We start from the raw sequence: 20,402 nt of genomic DNA, 5'->3' as shown, positions 1-20,402 counted from the left end.
TGTCTGTGTGAAGGTGTCAGAAACCCTGGAACTGGTGTCATAGATGGGTGGGAGCTGCCATGTGGTTGCTGGGAATTGAACCCAAGTCCTCTGGAAGAGCAGCCAGTGCTCTTAATCACTGAGCCATCTCTCCAGCCCCAGGGTCTTTATTTTCTTATGTTATAAGCCGTCCAGAGATGGTCTGCTCATTCACCTGCACCATGGACTCTGTTTCACACTCACACTATGGCCTCTTTACCTGCATCAGGATGCTGGTGTTTCTGAAGTCGAATGCAAAGACAGAGCACATAGATGCTAAATCCTGCCCTTTTGCTTATCTCTCGTGGGGGTCAGTACCCAGTCACATGGACACCAGGGTTGGGAGATGCAGATTTTTAGCTGGGCTTCATGTCTACCACGGAGAGTGGCATTGAGTAGACAGTTTGCACTGTCTCCCACAGCTGGCGGTTTGCATTTTGTTTCATGTCTTTGGGCCTCATGGAGCTCCAGGTACACAAGAAGCACTCAGCACCCGCATGCTGGTCAGGAAGGATTGCTTCATCTCCTAGGCAAGACATTGAACACAAAACTTGTAAATAATAGAATGTGGCACGCAATTAAATACCCAAATGACTGGTGTGTAATTCAGAGAAGGGAGAGATCAACTTGAGTTATGTAGGAGCTTCATGAAAGAGGATGAAACTGGAGCCGGATTTTGAAGGTTGGGTAGGATCAACAGCAGCTGTCGTGAAACCCTGTTTAGATCTCCCTGCACATGCTCAGATGTCAGGGAGAGCCTGCATGTGTCCCATACTCATACAAAAAATTTTCTCATTCCTTTCTTGTACTGGGTACCTGAGATAGAATTGGCAAGAATTTCTGTCCCTAGTGTAGAGATCTTTTCTTGCCAAATACACACCAGTCATTCCCTGTCCATTCCAACCCCCAATACCCTGAGTAGCAATTACTACCCAGTCACATTCTCCTTAAGCCCACCTCCCAGCACCCCGAGTTTGCCCCAGTCAGGAACTTCCCAGCACTAGCGGCTGCCTTTTCAGCTGTTACTTCCTAGGTTCACTATGAACATGCCGCCGATTCGCCTGTGGCCACATGATGCCGTCTAGCCTGTCCCTCTTCTCATCCAAACAATTGCCATTTTCTCACATTTTAAACTTCTCCCCACTATTTTGTTTTGTCAGAAGAGAAATGACATTGGCCCTTGGCCTTGAATTTTAAGAGACAGTTTTGGAATCCCTGGTAGAGAGAAATGGAGAGGGAAGTTGGTTGGCTACCAGAAGCTTTCTTTGAAGCATGGGGACCTGAGTTCAGACCTTCCATATCCCCAGAAGAAAAGCTGGATGTGGGAGTTTGGGCCTATAATCTCAGCACTGGGGAGGCAGAGACAAGAAGATCCTTGGGTATCGCTGGTCAACAGTCTAACTAATCAAGGAGTTCCAGATTCAGTGACAGACCTTGTCTCAAAAAAATAAGGTGAGGAGCGATTGAGTTAGACAGTATGCATTCACATGAACACAGACACATGTCCGAACAGATATGAACACACACACACACACACACACACACACACACACACAGACAGAGAGAGAGAGAGAGAGAGAGAGAGAGAGAGAGAGAGAGGGAGAATCGATCTAAATGATAGGTGTGTGGATAGTTATGGAAATGTCTCCAGGCCCAATCAATTGACAGGCAAGAAGATAAGGGCATATGTACTCTCTTGAATGTATACACACATCTGTAGGTCTTTACACACATCTACAGTAAGCTGAGCAGGAGTTCCTATGCATGTCTTCAACCCTTATTCTGAAGGAAACTAAGTACTCTAGCCTACTCCTCTTGCTTGTCGGAAACTCCCAAGGGAGAAAGATTTTGTGGCCACTATCCACTAGTTATTCATTTAATCTTCGCTCTCCTGTTAAACATAGGTAGGTAGTGGTGTCGTTTGATGAAATTTTGTTGATCTGTTTTCTCCAATATTTGTTCTTTAATTATCTGGCACCCATTCCTTCATGGCACTCATCTTGCAGCCTTGACGTAAAGCAGAATTTGACTATTCCACATAGCTGACTTGACATGCATCTTTTAAAAGGCCCCTTTCCTCCTCTGGTCTCCCCTGCCTTCATCATCTTTCCCATAATTCTGGGTAGCTTGAGGACCCAGGACACTTGGGAGAAGGGGATTTCCTACGCAAGCCTCATTTTTCATTCGTTCTTTTCTTTTTCTTTCTTTCTTTCTTCTTTTTTTTTTTTTAAGCTGAGGATCGAACCCAGGTTGTTAGGCAAGCGCTTTACCACTGAGCTAAATCTCCAACCCATCTTTTTCTTTTTGTATACAAGGAGACGGTAGACAGAGCAGACAATCTGTTTTCCTTGCCTCTCTGCTCATTCAACAATTACCGAGCCCTTTCTACATGCCCGTGTCAGCGCTGCGCCTGCGAGGGACACACCAGCTCTGTGCCCTGGTCACCCGGCCCCGCGGGTGACATAAATAATCATGAAACCGCTCCAGTGCTAGGACCGCTTGCAGTGTAGGCGTGAGAGTCCTGGCAGGGGGCGCAGTGGCCGGCCTGGAAGGCCAGTGTGGGTCGGTCACACTTGTTCCTGCTCCTCCCAGGCTTGGAACTGCCCTGGAGGAGGAGACCTAGCCCTCTCCACGTTCCAGCAGCCACTCCATTCCGCCCTCCGGGCTTCCAGGCGCGGCCCCGCCCCTCCGTGGTCCCGCCCACAACAGGCCCCGCCCACCCGCCGAGCCCACGCTCCGGCCCCTCACGAAGCTCTCCGGAAATTGCCGAAGCCCCTCTTTTTCCTTCCTCTCCTTTCCCTGCTCTCCCTTTCCTTTCACCGGGGCTCCCTCGGCCGTGATTTCTCCCTCCCCCTCCTTCCTTCCCCATTGGAAAGCAAGATGGAGGCTCGCTGCTGCCGCCGGCGCCCGTGATCGCGGAGCTCCGCCGGCCCCGGCCCCCGCCCTCGCGTGTCCGCGCCGCTGCCCGCGCCCCGGCCGGCCCCGCCGAGGCCGTGGCTCCGCGCGCCCGCTCCGCGCCAGGCTCGCGGCTCCCGGGCGGTGTCCTCGTCTATGTGGGCGCGCTCCTCGGGCCGAGCCGCCGCCGCCCGCCGCCCCGGGGCTGTGCGTCCGCGCGCCGGGCGCGGGCAGCTGGGTGCTCGGTGCCGCCAGGCCAGGCGCGGGCAGCTGGGTGCGCGGAGCTAGGGGCGCGGGGCCCGAGGCGGGCGCGGCCGCCGCCGAAGCCATGAGCGGCAGCAGCGGCGGTGCCACCGCCCCGGCCGCGTCCTCCGGCCCCGCGGCGGCGGCCAGCGCGGCGGGCTCCGGCTGCGGGGGCGGCGCCGGCGAGGGCGCCGAGGAGGCCGCCAAGGACCTGGCCGACATCGCGGCCTTCTTCCGATCCGGTGAGTCCCCCGGCTGCCCCGCGAGCGCTCGGCCGGCCCGGCGCGCCCCGCTCTCCGGCCCGGTACAGCCCTGCGCGCTCTCGTTCCCGTCGCCGCAGCGGGGCTTAGCGATCCACGGCAGCGTGTCAGCTTGCCCACGCTGCCCGTGTGCTGCGGCTGGTCCCGGGCGCCTTCACTCGCTTTCCCGGCACTCGCCCCTCGTGCCGGGGTGGACACCCCTCGCCCTCCCGCTGCAGTGGCCACGGCCCCGCGGGTTGGGGCGCCGGCTCTTTGTCTCTCGCTGGAGGGCCGAGGAGGCGGCGGCGGGGACGGCGTGGGCGGAGGCCGGTGTCCCGGAGGACGAGCTCACCGGGGCCGGGGACAGCGGGCTCTGCCCTGTGCTGGCCTTTGGGCCGCTGGGAGCTGGACCCCCGGCCCCATTATCAGCGAGTGTCTTGGCTCGGGGTTCTAGCCTGTCATCTCGTCTTGGAGGCGTATGGTTCTGTGACACCGGGCAGCCATCGCACCTTCAGCGCTGGGACCGAGGACGGTGGCCGAGCTGAGGTGGCGGTCGGATCGGCGGGTCGAGCCATTGTCTCTGGGGGAGGCCCGGGGAGGACATCTGGGACCGCGGTGGCCCTGGGGAGACGTGCAGGGCTAGGGCTCGCGGGCATTGCGTGGGTGGCGTGGACCTGGAGGCAGTGCCGGGTGGCTCGGGGTCCGCTCTGGAGAGCCGGGGTTGGCCGAGGAGGAGGCTAGCGCGGAGCCCGGCGAGCGGGAGGGGCGCGGGTGTGCGGCTCAGGGGGCGTGACGGGGCGTCCCGGGGACCCCGGTGACGGCGCCTCCTCCTGGCCCGGCCCGCCCGGCCCAGATCGCGCGCGAGCCGGGCTGGCGTCCGCGCGTCCCGTGTCCCGGCGTGCAGTCCGGTCTGTTGGTGCGTCCCGGAGGCGGCCGGGGGACTGCAGCTCCGAGAGCAGTCCCTGGCGGGCTAGGCTCGGGAGTGAGGATGCAGACTCCGCGCTGGAGAGCTGGAGACGGAGGTCCAGGTCGGGTCCCGGAGAAGCAGGCGGGCCGGGGAGGGCGCGGGCGGCTGTTCGCTGGTCTCCCGGAGGACTGCTGGGAGAGCCTCGGGGTCTGGTGAGCGGCCTGCACCGGGGTGAGCGCGGGAGGTTGACGGCTCAGGCTCTCGGTGGCCTCTTTCAAAGTCAGCTCCCAAATTGGGTGAGGTCAGGGCGGCAATCCGGGTCACTGGGAGCTAGCAATTGAAGCGACCAGCCTTGGGCGAGGCAGAAGTTAGTAGGGCCGTTAGATATCTGGTGTAGTTCTGTCTTCTTGATCTTTGTCTGGCTGGGTTATTTTTGATTCATCTTAACCGATTGGTTATGAGTAGACGTGACACATTCCGTCTCTGTGGTGTCAGCTTGGGTTTAATACACCCCAGCACTCCATCTCCCGTGAGGTCCTTGGAGAAAGCAGAGGTTTAAAAAAAAAAACAAACAAAAAAAAAAACAGCAACTCCTTCAAAGGAAAGCTTTAACAGTTTTTGAATCTATGTTTTATTTTTGGTATGTGACTGGCTGGGTAGAGCAGAACTGAGCCATGCTTCCTCCATGCGCAGAAGCTATTGGTTTTTTCTTTTTCTTTTTCTATCATCTGTCACAGAATAATAGATTTTGTGCAGAATTCAGCTTCTTGATGTTAGAAAGGTTCTTGTACCCTAGAGATGGATATTTGATTAATTTATTTATTTTGGTGCTGGTGATACTAGACTTTCTTAATGTCTTATGAACAGTTGAGGAATGGCTTATTTCCAAGATTCCCCAAAGACATGCTGGCCTTGATTGTCTTTCCTCACTCTGTTCCCTGCTCTTATTTTTTTTTTTTCATAGTCCTGGGCTGTCTGTTCAGTTTCGAGTTCCTGTCCAGGTAATGCCACTTCGTTATTCCTTTATTTCACCCTCCAAAGTGACTAGATGAACTTCTCTTTTAGTTATTGACTCGTGGTCAGGAGCCAGGGTAGATTTTCGGGTTGGCCTCAGAAGAACTGTCCCATCCCAGGAGCAAAGAGCACCCCTTTTAGAAGTTCTTTCTCCACTCTACACAGCTCAGAATCGCTGCTCTAGATCATAGTGGTTGGCGTCTAGGCCAGTGGTGTCTAGTACAGGATGCAAAGGGGCTGCTAAGTTTGGCATGGGCACCGTGGTTGTAAGGATGGTCTTGGCTGGGGACCTCATGGACTGGGGCAGTTAAGGTAGGAAACCACAGGACAGAGTCAGTTGAAGGTGAGTGCTGAGGAGAATGAGTTGCCAGGTCCACCTGTATTGTCTTTAAGATGTGCATACAGGGAAAATGTGTTCTTGTTGACTGGGGAGGGCAGGTAGAGTGTGAACATTCTCCAGGGTATCTGAGCCTGGCCCTGAGATTGCCAGCATGCCAGAGGAGACTAAGTCTTTCTCTTGCTTACCTTTAGGTCCTCAGCCCTGCAGCTGTAGTTGTCTGCCCCCCTTTCCTGTTTGTTCCTTCTTGCTTTTATATATATATATATATATATATAGTTTATTTATTTTACTTTATTTGCATTGGTGCATTACCTGCACGTATGTCTATGTGAGGGTGTCAGATCTTGGAGTTACAGACAGTTGTTAGCTGCCATGTGGGTGCTGGGAATTGAACCCAGGTCCTCTGGAAGAGCAGTCAGTGCTCTTAACCGCTGAGCCATCTCTCCAGCCCCCCCCCCCCCCCCCCCCCGCCTCTTGCTTCTTTGTTAAGCTTTATTTTTGTAGCCGTGGACAGAGGCTGGTACCTGCGGTTGGATGAACAGAACTTTTTAATGGAGCAGCTCAAAATAGAATGAGCTACTGTGTCACTTTCTTTCCCTCCGTGGAGGTGTTTGAGTAGGGATGCTGCCACCTGCCAAGATTTGGAGGTGGGGGCTGGGGACTGGGTGTCTTCCCTAGAGGGTGGGGGAGATAGCCCTTGAGGACTATCCCCCTTTCCTGTGAATGCTGTAGTCCCTTCACAGCTGTTACTACCTCCACATTTTCAGTTTTCTCTGAATTTCCGGGCAGGAGTCCCCCAGAATCCATCCTGCATAAGGTCTTGCTTCCTGGACTGCTCTCCTCTAAACGCTTTATTAAAGAAAATTCCCTACTCACTTAGGTAATCCTGACCAGCTACTCTCCAGCTTGGCATATCCTAGCAGGCCAATTGGTGCTAAAGTGGGTTGAGTGGGTGGCTAGCAGGGTTTTGTTTTGTTTTGTTTTTTGCATATGTCAGTGAGTTTGGACTTCACCTTTCTTTGTTCAGAGTGGAACGTCGAAAAAGATAAGGAAAACTTCAAAACCAAACCAAAACACAGAGATCCCACAGAATTGAGCTGGACCAGCTTCCGAATTTTACAGATGAGGAGTCAGACTTACAGGGAGGTTGTATGACTTTCTCCCGGAGTGGAACTGGGTAGAGGTGGGATCAGGGCTGAGAACCCTGAAAGGATTCTGGTGCTCTTTCCCGGATGCCTATCATGGCCAGGATGGTGCTTACATTAGTTCTCAGTGCCCCTGGGACCAATCACTTTTATTGCCAATCTATTTTGGGTCCCTGTCCTTGTGGTAATAAATCATTCTTTCAGAGCTCCATATTTAACCTTGCTAGAGTGTGTGTATGGAGGGGGGGCACTTACATAAATGCATTATTTTTAACCTGCCTGGCATGCTTTGGTTGGCGTTAAATGAGTGTGTGGAGAACAAAGGTTTGTGGTTATTCTGAAGCCATCATGCTGGGTTTCTTTTTTATGAAATCTTATTCTGGATGCCTCTCTGCTTTCCTAGGATTCTCTGAAGAGAATTGAGTGTGTCACTTTGTGAGGGAGCAGCATGCCTTTTTTAAAAAATGCTTTGATATGATGGGTTCCTTATGGAGCACTAGCAAGCTTTTCTTCATATTTATGGTCTTAGTACCAGTTAAGTTGCAGGCTGCAGACTTGAGTTGTGCTCTGAAGCTTGGAAGTTGTGGCCGTTGAAGTTCTAAAACAGAGATTGTGTTCTGAAATAGGTCCCTGGGACCCTCGACATTTTGAAGAGGAAAGCTGAAAAGTGTTCCATGTTAGTGAATGTTGGCCTCTCCTTCTAAGGTGGTATACCTCCTGCTTTAGAGGGATTTAAGGAATCTAAAATGAGTAAGTAAATCAATCCAGAAGTGACTTTCGAGAAATAACATGAGCAGTAAAATTATCACTGAAAACAGCTTTCCACTGAGACATCGAGAACTGGCTTATTGACGTGGGATATTGTATTTTTTCCCATTTGCAATTTAACTAAGATTCAAGTGACGATTTAGCTGAAGCTATTTTAACCCTTTAGACTTTCCACCAAGATTTTTAAATGAAGTCAGTGGTGATGTTCAAAGTGAAATGTGGCTTAATTATGATTTTTTAAAAGGTATGGTTGAAAAATGCAACTAAGATAGTTTTTTAAATGCCTCCTCCCACCCCAAGACAAGGTTTCCTCTGTGTAGCCTTGACTATCCTGGAATTTGCTCTATAGAACAGGTAGGTCTCAAACTCATAGAGATCCGCTTGTCTCTGTCTCCTGATTGCTGGGATTAAAGGCATGTGCCACCACCACCCAGCTTTAAAAAGACTTTTTGAATGTTATGATGAATTTGGAATTTGTTCTTAATTGAAAGTAAGAGGTAATGTTTGAAGTTATCAACTTAAATAAACTATAGCTGATATTTATTTTGCTAACTTGCTTTACTCCTGCATTGAGAAGATAAAAATTTAATCTCATATTCTTGGCAGAATTCCAGAGAAAAGTCAGATTCTTAATCAATAGCCACACTTACCTAGAAGAAAAAAAAAATCACTTATGTTGATAGAAGTGAGCTCTGTTATACCATTGAAAGCAGCAACGGTGACCTTCGTCATCCGTCATCAGTTCTACCATGGAGTGGTCTTTATTACTGTGAGTGCATTATCTTGACAGTACCACAGGCAGACAGGTCCTCGGTGGCAAGTGAAGAAAGCGGTTGGGTAGCAGTTCCACACCAGTGGAAGGGGCTTGGGTGTTCTATCCCTTGTTTCTGCTTCTCTTTCTCTGCCCCCACACGTGGTGAACTGACCGGTGATTGAGTGATCTGCCTGGAGCCCAGATGTGCGTTGTGTCTTCTCACTCTTTATTTAATCTGATGGGGTGCAGCGGCCAGGAGGGGCCCACAGCTGGAGTAGGGTCCTCTGAGGAGCTGTTTGCCAGAACAGTAGGCCAGGAATGAGTGCATTGATGGGAAACTTTGCAGTGACCACTGGGGAGCCAGCTGCTTTATTTCGCAGCTGGAGCCATTCTGGGATAGTCCATGCCTGTGTCTCTGAATTGATAAAAGCAGCCCAAGGCAGTGGTGGGGAGGCTGTACCAGCCTTGGTGTGTGGCTGTCTCCTCTGCCTTCTGTCCCTGAGTCTTCCTGATCTCTGGCGTTAGGTTTCTCCTTCTCCCAGAGAAATCTTGTCTTAATGAACACTCCACCAAACCCCAGCAAACCTGTACTTTACCTCAGCTCCCTGCCAGCTTATACAGACCAGTATCTCCAACATGGCTCTCCCAAGGTTGTGATGTTATTAGGGGTCACGGGCCGACCTTCTTGTTTATGAGAAATCTCCCTCTTAACATTTATGGTTAGTATGTAAATATTCAGTTTTAATTCTTAGTCAGTAGTAGAAACATTTAATTTCCCTCATAGTTGCATTTTGACGTTAATTTCTTCTTTCTATCCCTGTCCATGTAAGGAAGCCCCTTAAGATCCAGATAAAGAGCCTCCTGCCCTCTTGGGAAAGCTTGCATTCATGTCACAGGGGTGAGGAGCTGGTGGATGAGGCGCACTGGGGTGGAGCTGCAGAAGAGGATGGCCTCATGAACTGTCTCTCTCCTGAGACTTTGCCCCTGTGGAGTGGTTAGTCTGACGGCACGTGTGCTGTGGGGGCCAAAGATCCGTTGTTGATAAATGTACTTGACTTTTAGATCACTAGCCACATGGCTGTGATTGTCTTGGGAGGGGATTGCAAAGAGAATTGCATCACCCATAGACAAGTGTGATGTATTAAGTCCATCACCCGATTTGGGTTTTTCCTGGGGAATTGAAAATCCCTTCCTGGGTTTGCACGAGAAGGGTGGCTTGGGAGAACTGTCTGGCATGTCAATAATAAGTAAGGTCTGGTACTTAAAGCACCGGTCACCTGTCTTTCAGTACCGACAGTCACCGTTTCTGATGCTCTAAGTGTCCCCTCTCGGGCAGTCTTTGCTGCTGGACAGTACAGGCAGAGAAGTGTAAGCAGTAGGGTCTGCAGAGCCCCAGCACTCCTGACATTGAAGAAGGCTTTCTAGGGATAAATGGCTGTCCTGTCCCACTGTCCATAGAGCATCCCTGTGTTTTCTGACTTTGCAGCTACCCATTTCTCATTCTGAGGAGTGAGTGAATTGTTAATGTGTTCATATCTCCCCCACAGAAGACCTGTAACCATAAAGTAAACAACTGTTCTGAACTTGCAAATATAATTCACATGTGCAGTTCACCATTTAAAGGACAATCTCCGATATTTTTAGATAAGTGTTTTGGGTACTTTTTTCTTTGTTGGTTTCCATCTTTATTTTGTTCCGCTTCCTCTTCTTACACTGGCCCCATAATACCTTTCAATTTATTCATTTCTCTTGTCTCTGTCTCCATCTGTGTGTGTGTGTGTGTGTGTGTGTGTGTGTGTGTGTGTGTGAGAGAGAGAGAGAGAGAGAGAGAGAGAGAGAGAGAGAGAGAATGAATGAATGAATGAATGAGAATTTGACTCAAAGGCATACCTATTATTCTGAATCTACCACACAAGAGCCATTTAACTCCAGCCCAACCCTCCAGGAAAAGCTGGTAGTCTGTTACTGTTTTCTCTTCCACTGGCCACTCAATGCTGTGATTTGTCAGGTCCTATGTAAGATGTCTCTCTCTCTTTTTTAAAACTAAAATCTCCTCTTCAGCATTTGGTTGGTGTGATTTTGGGTTACAGATGAGCCTGTCAGCTTCTGAGGGTGAATGGCCTGCCCCGTTTCCCTCTATAAAGACACCTGCCCCCTTTATTTTCCTAACAGAGGGAGAGTAAAATGACCACAGCATCCTGCAGAGTCTGGATTATCATTTTAAAATGTAACATGTAGGCTTTCTCGCTCCCCAGCCATCTTGGCAGCTGGTCTTGGTTGGGGGCTGTCCCGCACCTAAGGCAGGAAGATGGTGGCCACAGAGAAAACGAAAAAGTCTCTGGAGTCGATCAACTCTAGGCTCCAACTTGTTATGAAAAGTGGAAAGTACGTGCTGGGGTGCAGACTCTGAATATGATCGGACAGGGCAAAGCAAAATTGGTTATCCTCACCAACAACTGTCCGGCTTTCAGGAAATCTGAAATAGAATACTATGCCATGTTGGCTAAAACTGCTGTCCATCACCGCAGTGGCAATAACATTGAATTGGGCACAGCGTGTGGAAAACACTACAGAGTATGCACACTGGCTATCATTGACCCAGGTGATTCTGCTGCTATTAGAAGCATGCCAGAACAGACTGGTAAAAAGTAAGCCAGGAAAGTTTTCCTTTAATAAAACTTTACCAGAGCTCCTTTAAAAAAAATTAACACATAGGTCCTTGGGTGTTGATGGTCAAAGCTATAATTTAGCAGTGCAGTACCAAATAAAATTTGAATGAAAGATTTCAGTATATAGCAAGCATTTCCCTGTGTTTGTTTGGGCTCTATAATTTAGTTTCTGTTTCTCTTTTCTTACCTAATTCCAAGAGATGCTACTTTTATACAGATAACACAAGTAGCCGCAGATGTCCAAGTGCGATGTGATGGTCCCATTGTTTTATTCAGCTCACATCTGTTGCAGACTACAGGGAAGTCTTGATTGAAGTGTGCTTCCCATGTCTTTGGCTCTCTGGACTTGGATCTAAGTGCTCAGAAATGTCTGTGCCTTTAAATGTAGTGCTGGCAGGGTGGGAAGGGTAGGGCGAGCCAGCCAGGGATGTTCCTTAGGCCATCACCATGTTATACATTATAATGAGCCCTCGGCTTCCTGTCTGACTTAGGAAAAAGCTGGCGGGCATGAGGCGGACAGAGGCCTGGGAGCTCCTTTTTTTTTTTTTCTTTCTTTCTTTTTTTTTTTTTTAAATCTGGAGCTGAGGACAGAACCCAGGGCCTTGCGCTTGCTAGGCAAGCACTCTACCACTGAGCTAAATCCCCAACCCATGGGAGCTTCTTTTGGAGGGGCGGTTTTCCTAAGCGACTGTGGGTGTCCTGGCTTGTCTGTGTAAAGCTATTTTGTTTTCTCCACTCTTCCTTTGCTGTTTTTCATGTATTAGCAGACTCTCTTGAGATACAGTGGGAGGGAGGAGGCTCATTTCTCCCATCTCTTTAGTGAGGCAGGTCTTGGGCATTTGATTTGGGCTCTACTATTTGTGAAGTTGGTGTTCATCAGCCTTACTTTTTCTGGTCTCCTCATAGTTGATAGACAGCATGATCCTTAAGGGATTTTCAAAAACTTTCAGTTTTACTTCTTAGCATTTGACAGTTTCCAGAATGAAGAGAACAGAATTGAGCAGCTGTTTAGTGTGAAATTGTGGGTTACTTTTGACCCATTATTACAGTAAGTCTTTTATTTCAAAGTAACAATGGTAATACAAAAGGCAGGTCCACATCAGCTCAATTGAATTGTAGCTTCATTGTTACTTTTGCCTATTCAGGATGTTTAGTTGGCTGTGTCTTCAGTGTTAGTCACATTTAAAGTTACAGTTGCTTGGAAGCAGAAGGAACCATTTTGAGAAGTCAGACTGTGCAAAGAAGAGCTTTTCTCTGATTTCCTACTTGTTACCATTTCACTGTTTGCCTTGTCTGTCTCTGTGGATTTAGATACATCATTTCTGTACTGTTTTGATTCTGAACCATTTGAGAATAAGTGGCAGATGTGGTAATCATGCCCATTGCCTGTAAATCAGTGGTTCTCAACTTGTGGGGTAGCACATAGCTCACATATCAGATATTTACATTACAATTCATAGCAGTAGCAAAATTACAGTTATGAGTAGCAATGAAATAATTTTGTGACTGGGGGTGAGCACAACATGAGAAGCTGTATTAAGGGTTGCAGCATTAGGAATGTTGAGAACCACTGCTCTAAATTGTTCTGTATGTGTTTCTAAGAACAAGAAAATGTCCTGATGTAATGATGAAGATCAGGAAATTATTGTTACTACTTTTTTTGAGACAGTATTTCATTAAGTAACCTGGCTAGGCCTCGAACTTGGGGTCTTCTTGATTTGCCCTCCTTGGTGCTGGGATTATGGGTCTGTAGCACTGTATTTTGTGAGTACAATAACATCATATAAATCTACCAACTTAATAAAATTCTATTTGTTCCAGAAATGCCCTTTTAACAATTAAGAAAAAAAAATGATGGTCCATGATCATTTTAGGGCCACGTATTACATTTAGTTTTTCTAGCTCCATGGATGCCATTAATGAGACCATCTCTTTAGTTTGTCTTCTCTGTTACCTTGATGTTACTGAATGTTTGCACTGATGACCATCTATCAGCTGAGATGTACTCATTAGATTCAGGCCAAGGGGTTTTTGTCAGGAGGGCTCCCCAAAACAACATGTCTAGGAGCAATCCCACTGCACCTAGCTGTCCCCAGGTGCCTCACTGTCATCCAGCTGCTTCACTACCACCCAGCTGCTTCACTGCATCCAGCTGCCTCCCTGCCCTCCAGCTGCTTCACTGCACCCAGCTTCTCCTCAGCATCCAGCTGCCTCCCTGCCCTCCAGCTGCTTCATTGCACCCAGCTTCTTCTCTGCATCCAGCTGCCTCCCTGCCCTCCAGCTGCTTCACTGCACTCAGCTTCTCAGCATCCAGCTGCCTCCCTGCCCTCCAGCTGCCTCACTAGCCTCCAGCTGCTTCATTGCACCCAGCTTCTCCTCTGCATCCAGCTGCCCCCCTGTCCTCCAGATGCCCCACTGCATCCAGCTGGTCCAGTGTGGTGTGCCACTTTTCTCACTTGGTTCAGGTGGTGACTCCAGGTCCCTTTGTAATCCTTAGCATTTTGTGGGGAGATAATTGGAGGCTGTGCAAAGCCCCTTTCTTTCCTTTTTTCCGTTGGTTAGTTGTGGCGTCTCTTGTAGATTTGTCTGAATTACTTGTTACTCAGCGGTTTGCCAAATGGTGCTTTTTCTAACAGTGTCATTCTTTGTTACTGTTTTTCCACCATAAAGAAGAGGCTTTCCTTCGGCTTGACTTCATGTGTGGTGGGAAGCATGGCCCATGCGCTGCTTTCTCATCATCGTGGATGTTACAGCCCTGCCGTTGTGGTCTCTTTGATGCTCAAATTGTCCGCAGTTTGAGAAAGTGGCTTCAGGCTGGCCCCTTTATCTTTTGTGACCCGTCTCCATCATTTTATTTTATTTTTAGCTCTTTCTCACTTCATGGCACAATAAATAGTTCAAGGATCATCTTGTTTTTCCCTCGCCCCAGCCCTTATATTACTGACTCATTTAGCAGAGTGGGCACTAAGTGTGTTCTTTGCCTGTAAGCCTCTCAGTGGACTGAGCTCATGAGTGTGTGTATAAATACTGCATAACCAAACACACACTTAACATAATTATATAGTTGCATTCATACTAAGGTCTCTTTCTGCACCTAACTGTAAGAAACCCTGTGTTAGAAGCAGGCATCTGGCTGACAGGGTGCTTTGTCTTGCTGGTTCCATGTTTGTGACTCCACTTTGATGGTGAGGTTCTGGCTTCTCTTACCTCACATGCAGGAAGCAGTTGCAGAATGCTTGACTCTACAAGGCAATGCACACACATCTATCTTCAAGTTGAAAATGGTGCTCAGCAGTCCTGGTTAGCCTTTGTTCCACATAGGGCCTTGTCAGGTAGTCATCCAAACAAACAGATGAAGCCATGATCTTCAGCTCCATCTGCAGCGTGAATTCCTAGGATGCTAAAGTGCAAAGTTGGAAATCAGGAGTGGCCAAGAAGGAAAGAGATTAATTTCAAATAGATACAGTTTATTAAAATGACACCTATGCCGGGTGGTGGGGGTTCACACCTTTAATCCCAGCATTCAGGAGGCAGAGGCAGGTGGATCTCTGTGAGTTTGAGGCCAGCCTGGGCTACAGAGTGAGTTCCAGGATAGGCTCCAAAGCTATACAGAGACACCTTGTCTCAAAAAACCAAAAAGAAAAAAAAAAAGAAAAGAAAACAAATTAACCCCCCGCCCCGCCCGAAGAAAAAAACAAAAACGCTATTTAAAAATGACACTTATTGTGGGGGAAAGTTGATCATCTTCCTCTCATTGTACACTAATTGCTGGAGAGAAGAACTAAGAAGGAAGGTGTAGATCAGTAAGAATACCTATGAAGTGTCTGTGTAGGAGATGGAGGGAGAATGGTTGTGTACTGGATGAGGTTGGATTGGGCCCATATTGTCTCAGGACTCCAATGCACTCTGCCACTTGAAGTCAGGAGTCATGGCTTGAAGATGCGGTGCTGGCTGCCTTCCCTTGACCTTTCCCAGAGACCACCTGTGGTAAATGTAATGCAGTGTACTCCTGGCTCAATGTGTGCTTTCTGGGAAGGACGTGAGTGTGTACGTGTGTGTGCACACGTATACACACTCAGTTCTAGAAATCATAAAACAATGGGTGATGTTTTTGTGTTATGGGCAGAGTATTTGCTCTTCTGGTATTGTTTACTTATTTAATGATGATTATTTTTGCATTAAATCATACTGTGGAATTTTGGTCCTTGATTTGGTGTGAGATAGGCTTAATTTCATAAATTGTGTTCTGCGCTTTCTATACATATTCTCATTCTTGTTATATTGCATTCTGGGAAATTTGGCTGCTGTACCTCCTGAAGTCCTTTATATGACTAAAACATTTTGTCAGAAAAGGATAGTGGTTTCTTAACACTTTAAGAAAGAGGTTTTTGATGTTAGTCAAGTTGGAGAGTAGAAGGTCATGACTGAGGGTAGGATGATTGCTAACAGGCCAGGCCTTCTTGGGAAGGGCTTTGGGGAGGTGACAGGAATGTTTCCACCTCAGGGAATGGTCCTCATTTCACAGCAGTGAATATATGAAAACCACTGAACTGCATTCTTTAAATGAGGTGAGTTTTATAATACTTAATACAAACCAGTGAAAGGAAGGGGCCCGGGTGATAGATGCTCAGGTGTCTTCAGTTTTGGGGTGTTTTCTGTGATCCCCTTTGAGGAAGGTGATGATAATTCAGGCAAATGCAGGTGGAAAGAGAGCTCTCAGGGCTCGTTTTGAAACCTTTTGGGACAGGCTTGAGGCTACTGAGTGAACAGCGTCTCACAGGAGAGGTGGACCAGAGTCCTCAGGGAAAGCGGATTTTCCTGGCGATGACGACCTCTCTGACATTGTCTTGTGACTTGATCCCAGCTAGGGAGCTCTCTACTGGTTCCTCTTTGTTGTCCTGGAATGGGGGAAATCACTATTTGATAGGTGATTATGGATCTGATCTGACCTCTGCTTGCAATGTGGTGGCATATCTAGACTTTTGTAGACCTTGGATTCAGTTTTTAGTAAGTAAGTGTCAAATGAAAAGAATTTCCTTCCTACTGATGGTCTCAGACCCAATGAGTTGTCCTTTGGGAAGGGAAGGGCATGGCTGAATAGGGTGAAACTGGCCATAGTTGGGTTTCCTACATAGTTGTGGGAAGTTGACAGAAGCAGCTTTCTCCTGTGTTCCTTCCTGCTGAGAGTGATGTCAGCGTGATGTAATGTCCCAGCCATGCCTCTTACGTACCGCACATTGGAGTCACTTTTGCTCTCTTAGCATGGAGACCATGATATGGAATATTTGCTTAGATTCCAAAACAGAAACTGTGAATTTGCAGACAGGCATATGTACTCAGTGGTAAGAATTTTCATTGTACATGCTGTGGAGTTCAGATGACACTCCATACAGTTGACACTCTGTACAGTGTATTTTAACCTCACTTGAAAGGAGGCATCTCAGGAGGAAGATGGGATTTTGTGAGGCTTTGAAATTGCTTTTGGGCATGGTTCCTGAAAGAAGTGAAGCACCAAGACTTTTGTTCTTTGCAGTGCTCTGACATTCTCTGTGCTAGTGTATACATTAAAAGCACATAATGCAGGCTGGAGGACATCCGTTGTGCGGAGTACCTGCAAAGGGGCCAGAGGCACAGGGACAGAGCCTCTTAGCACAGTGCCTCCTGTTGGGCGGCGACCTTCCTGAGATGCATGTTCTGTCATTGGTGTTCCTTGGTTCCAAATGCCTAGCTTAGCATTCGTTAGCACTTGAAGTGGTTTTCATCTTCAAAGGACTTTATGGGCATTATTTAACATACATGACACTGTAATGAATGAGCTGTTTATCCCCTGAGCAGCGTCAGTATGCCGGGTGCCGTACAGCTGGAGAAGACAAAAATAATGTTCTGTCCAGTGGGAGTTCATAGTCCAGCGAGGCAAGATGATTAGGCAGGTTCTGTTTTGGCCTTCTTTTAAAATGTGCTGGGGAATAATGTAAAAGTTAAAATTAAAGAGATGATCGGCGAACACAGGCTGTGTAATTGAAATTGCCCTCAAGGTGAAAATGAATTTTCAGATGCTCTTAAAAAGACATAGCGTGTTAGGTCTCATTTCTCACATGTTGCTTGGTAGAAGTGGTGTCTTCCTCTGCTCTAGGCTAAGGCGGCAAGGTAGACCAGGCAGGATCAGTCTCCATTCTCTTGCCCCTGCCCCGTTCATCCCCAATGCCTGCTTTTATTTGCACTGTGTTGAATGCTGCATTACAATGGAGAGCACATGGGAGGGCTAGTGGGCTAGTGGATGTCTGAGCTGGAGACCTGATCCGCGTCTCCCCAGCTTCTGCAGAACCAGGCTCAAGAGAAACTGGACCTTGTTACTCCATCAGCATGTCCTGCACTGTACCCAGTACTTCTTGCTGGTGTTTGCTGGTCCCTCCCTCTTTGTGGTTTGCTACAAGCTCTGTTGCCTTTGGGAAGCTGCACTTGTCTGTCCTGTATGGGCTTCCTGTGGTCCATTGGCCTTGGCATGGCACCTGTATACAGCTGACTTCAGCTCTGGTTCCTCTGGGTTGTAGTTATTCCTTCACTTGTGAGTGTGAGCTGCTGGGACCTCTGATCCCACTGTGGCTCCCAGGAGAAGCATAGTGAGCAACTCCTTCCTGATTTGTACCCATGTTCCCTTAACTCAGACCAGTGCAGTTCCTGGACACGGCACTCTCCATCTAGTTCTAGGATAGCGCCCTGGAATCTGTAATCCAGATGCACATGTAGACAGGTCCTCTAGGCTATGCTAAAGTATACCTTAGATAGTTGTGGGCTCTGGGGATATAGCTGTCCAGTTGTGTTATAATAAAGAAACATCTGAGGCCAGTACTTATCAGGAAAATGTGTCTATTTACCTCACAGTTTTGGAGGCTGAAAGTTCCAACCTCAGGCTCTGGAGAGGGCCCCTGACTGCCTCATATCTTAGCAGCTAGCAGGTGATGAGAGCTCATGCGGGCAGTGGAAATCCCACTGCGAGATGGGAAGACAAAGTGATTCAGAGTTCAGGTTCACTCTCCATAGCGACTTCTCTCATGAGAACTAACTCAGGGTCTCAGGAGAACTACCTGAATCCCTTCTGAGGGCAGTGCTCCCAGTGACCTGGGGATTTCTCTTTAGGCTCTACTTCTAAAAGGTCTATCCCTCCTCATTGTGACTACACTGAGGACCAGGGATCTAGATGCTATATATATATATATATATCCTTTAGGAATAAGACATTTACATACTAGCAGGGCACACTCAGTACTGAGTAAGGTGTGATGAGTACACTGTGTAGACTCCTTCATCCCGTGTACCTGGAGCAAGTGAAGAGCCTGAGTGCGGCCATCTGTGAGGTACACATGCTTTGTGAAGAAGACACAGTTGGGCCCCCAAACTAAAGAAGTAATAGTTGCCATAGAGATTCTGCACAGTTCTGAAGGAGATTGGAGCCATCACCTCGTAAATTATCAGAACAGATGGCTTGTCATCTACGTTCTCCCAGCCCAGATTCTTTATACTGATACTCGGAGCACCGCAAATGCCAGCTCTTTGTTCTTTTACTGTGGAGATGACAGAGTTCCTACTGAGTAAGGTCTGAAATGGGCGATATATGCTGTAGACACAGTTGCAAGTGGGGGTGACATAGGGTGGGGAAGTATTTGAGGCATCTTGGAATGGCCCTCTTTAATTCTGCCTTAGAACACACATACAATTTGTATTTTTTTCAGTCTATGCTTTTTAATAAATTTCACACTATCTCTTGTTATTATTTTTGATGCTGGAGAATCAAACACAGGATCTTGTGCAAGCATCCCAGCAATGAGCTACATTCTCAGATCCTTATTATTTTGATAGCGCTAGTCAGGGAGGTATACACACACACACACACACACACACACACACACACACCACATATGTATATTGACATGTATATGTATCTGGTAAATGAAGTGTGTGTGTGTGTGTGTGTGTGTGTGTGTGTGTGTGTGTGTGTATTTTTTGTTTTGGAGGTAAGGTCTCTCAGTGTGTCTCAGCCTTGGTTGCCTGCCTTGAAATCATACTTCTGTTTCATTCTCCCAAGTGCTGGGATTCTAGAAGAGCACCACCAATGCCTGGTTAGTCAGGGATCATTTTATCTCCAGGCTTGATAGAAACTGAGATGTGGTGGCAGAGGTTTATTGGCAAAAGAACATTGTAGGACCATTTTAGATTTAGATGATATATTTATTTCCAAGATGTTGTCATATATGATAAGCTGAGTAAAGGGGATATTTTGTAAGGCGGTCTTTCTGAGGGTTTTAACCTTTTCTGTTCTGTCCTGGAATGATATGACCTGTTGATGATTGTGCCTCCCCTTAAAAACAGTGGTCTTGGAAGCTGGAGAGATGGCTCAGTGGTTAAGAGCACTGGCTGCTCTTCCAGAGGACCCAGGTTCAATTCCCAGTGCTTATGACTATCTATACGGCCTGTTCCAGGGGACCTGACATCCTCACACAGATACACATGCAGGATAAACACCAATGCACATAAAATACAAATAAATAAATAAATGAACACTTTTTCTGAGGGAGCTTGATTGAGTTGGCAGATAACACAGACACTCTGTGCAGCCTGTTGTTTCTCATTTTCACCATGATTACAGAGAGTAAATAGGTGCTGAAATCACTCCACACTAAGGAAATGATAATTCTGTTCATGTCACTTAACAAAACAAAAACAAAAAACTTACGTTCGAAGCACTGGTCATTATAAATATAGTTGTAGATTCTTATGTGCTGAATGCATTTAGAAATCTTATAGGCTTTCCTGCATTCATTCTCATGAGTTTTACTGTGTGTCATCCATCCATAATTATTTGCTAAAGGCATGAACAAGTAATTTTTGCAGTCTCCAGACCTTTCTGCACTGCCCATGTCTGGCTCTGGGGTCCTGTCCATTTGCCCACGGAAGGGCCTTTTGCTTCTCTGTTCTGTTTTTCTGCTACTGGATTCCCATCTTCTCAGCAGAGATCCATAGCCAGTTCGCTTGCTTCTGTTGGATGTAGTAATTCTTCTCTATAGTGACTCATTCAGGTGACTTCTGTCTTTGGACACTTTCCTGCCAACGAAAGAAAGATTGTTTTAAAGCTTATCAGAATGCCTCTGGGAGCCCTTGACTAGCTAGCATGTAGGAAGCCCTGGGTTTGAAACCCAGCACTATATAAAATCATAACTTGAGACTAGCCTGGGCTAAATGAAACAACAGAAACCACTGTCACCGCCACTGCTGTTACCAAAACTCATCTGGAAAACAGTTTTAACAGCAAGGCTCAGCCGTTAGAGTGAGGGAAGTGTGGGAGTGAGCCACAGTTTCTTGGGTGAACATGACACCACTTGGCAAAGTTGGCTGGCTGGGCTGCCTGCTAACTG

General features: G+C 47.7%; 1 protein-coding gene and 1 pseudogene across 2 annotated transcripts in view; both read left to right on the top strand.

Annotated features, from left to right (window-relative positions):
* The first annotated feature begins 2,795 nt into the window (after nucleotides 1–2,795).
* Trio (trio Rho guanine nucleotide exchange factor) overlaps nucleotides 2,796–20,402 on the top strand; it is a 313,085-nt gene continuing 295,478 nt past the window's right edge. The window contains exon 1 of one of the 2 annotated variants that reach the window (XM_036206893.1): nucleotides 2,796–3,398. In XM_036206893.1, the coding sequence (XP_036062786.1) occupies nucleotides 3,242–3,398 (157 nt within the window). In that variant the 5' untranslated portion in view covers nucleotides 2,796–3,241. The remainder of the gene's footprint in view (nucleotides 3,399–20,402) is intronic. The other variant, XM_036206894.1, reaches the window with a different exon arrangement.
* LOC118596136 lies at nucleotides 10,589–10,975 on the top strand (annotated as a pseudogene).

Source organism: Onychomys torridus, chromosome 15 (genome assembly GCF_903995425.1).
Source record: "Onychomys torridus chromosome 15, mOncTor1.1, whole genome shotgun sequence".
NCBI classification, from domain to species: Eukaryota; Metazoa; Chordata; class Mammalia; order Rodentia; family Cricetidae; genus Onychomys; species Onychomys torridus.
The sequence above is the reverse complement of the archived record's forward strand: the minus strand, read 5'-3'. Positions and strand labels throughout refer to the sequence as shown.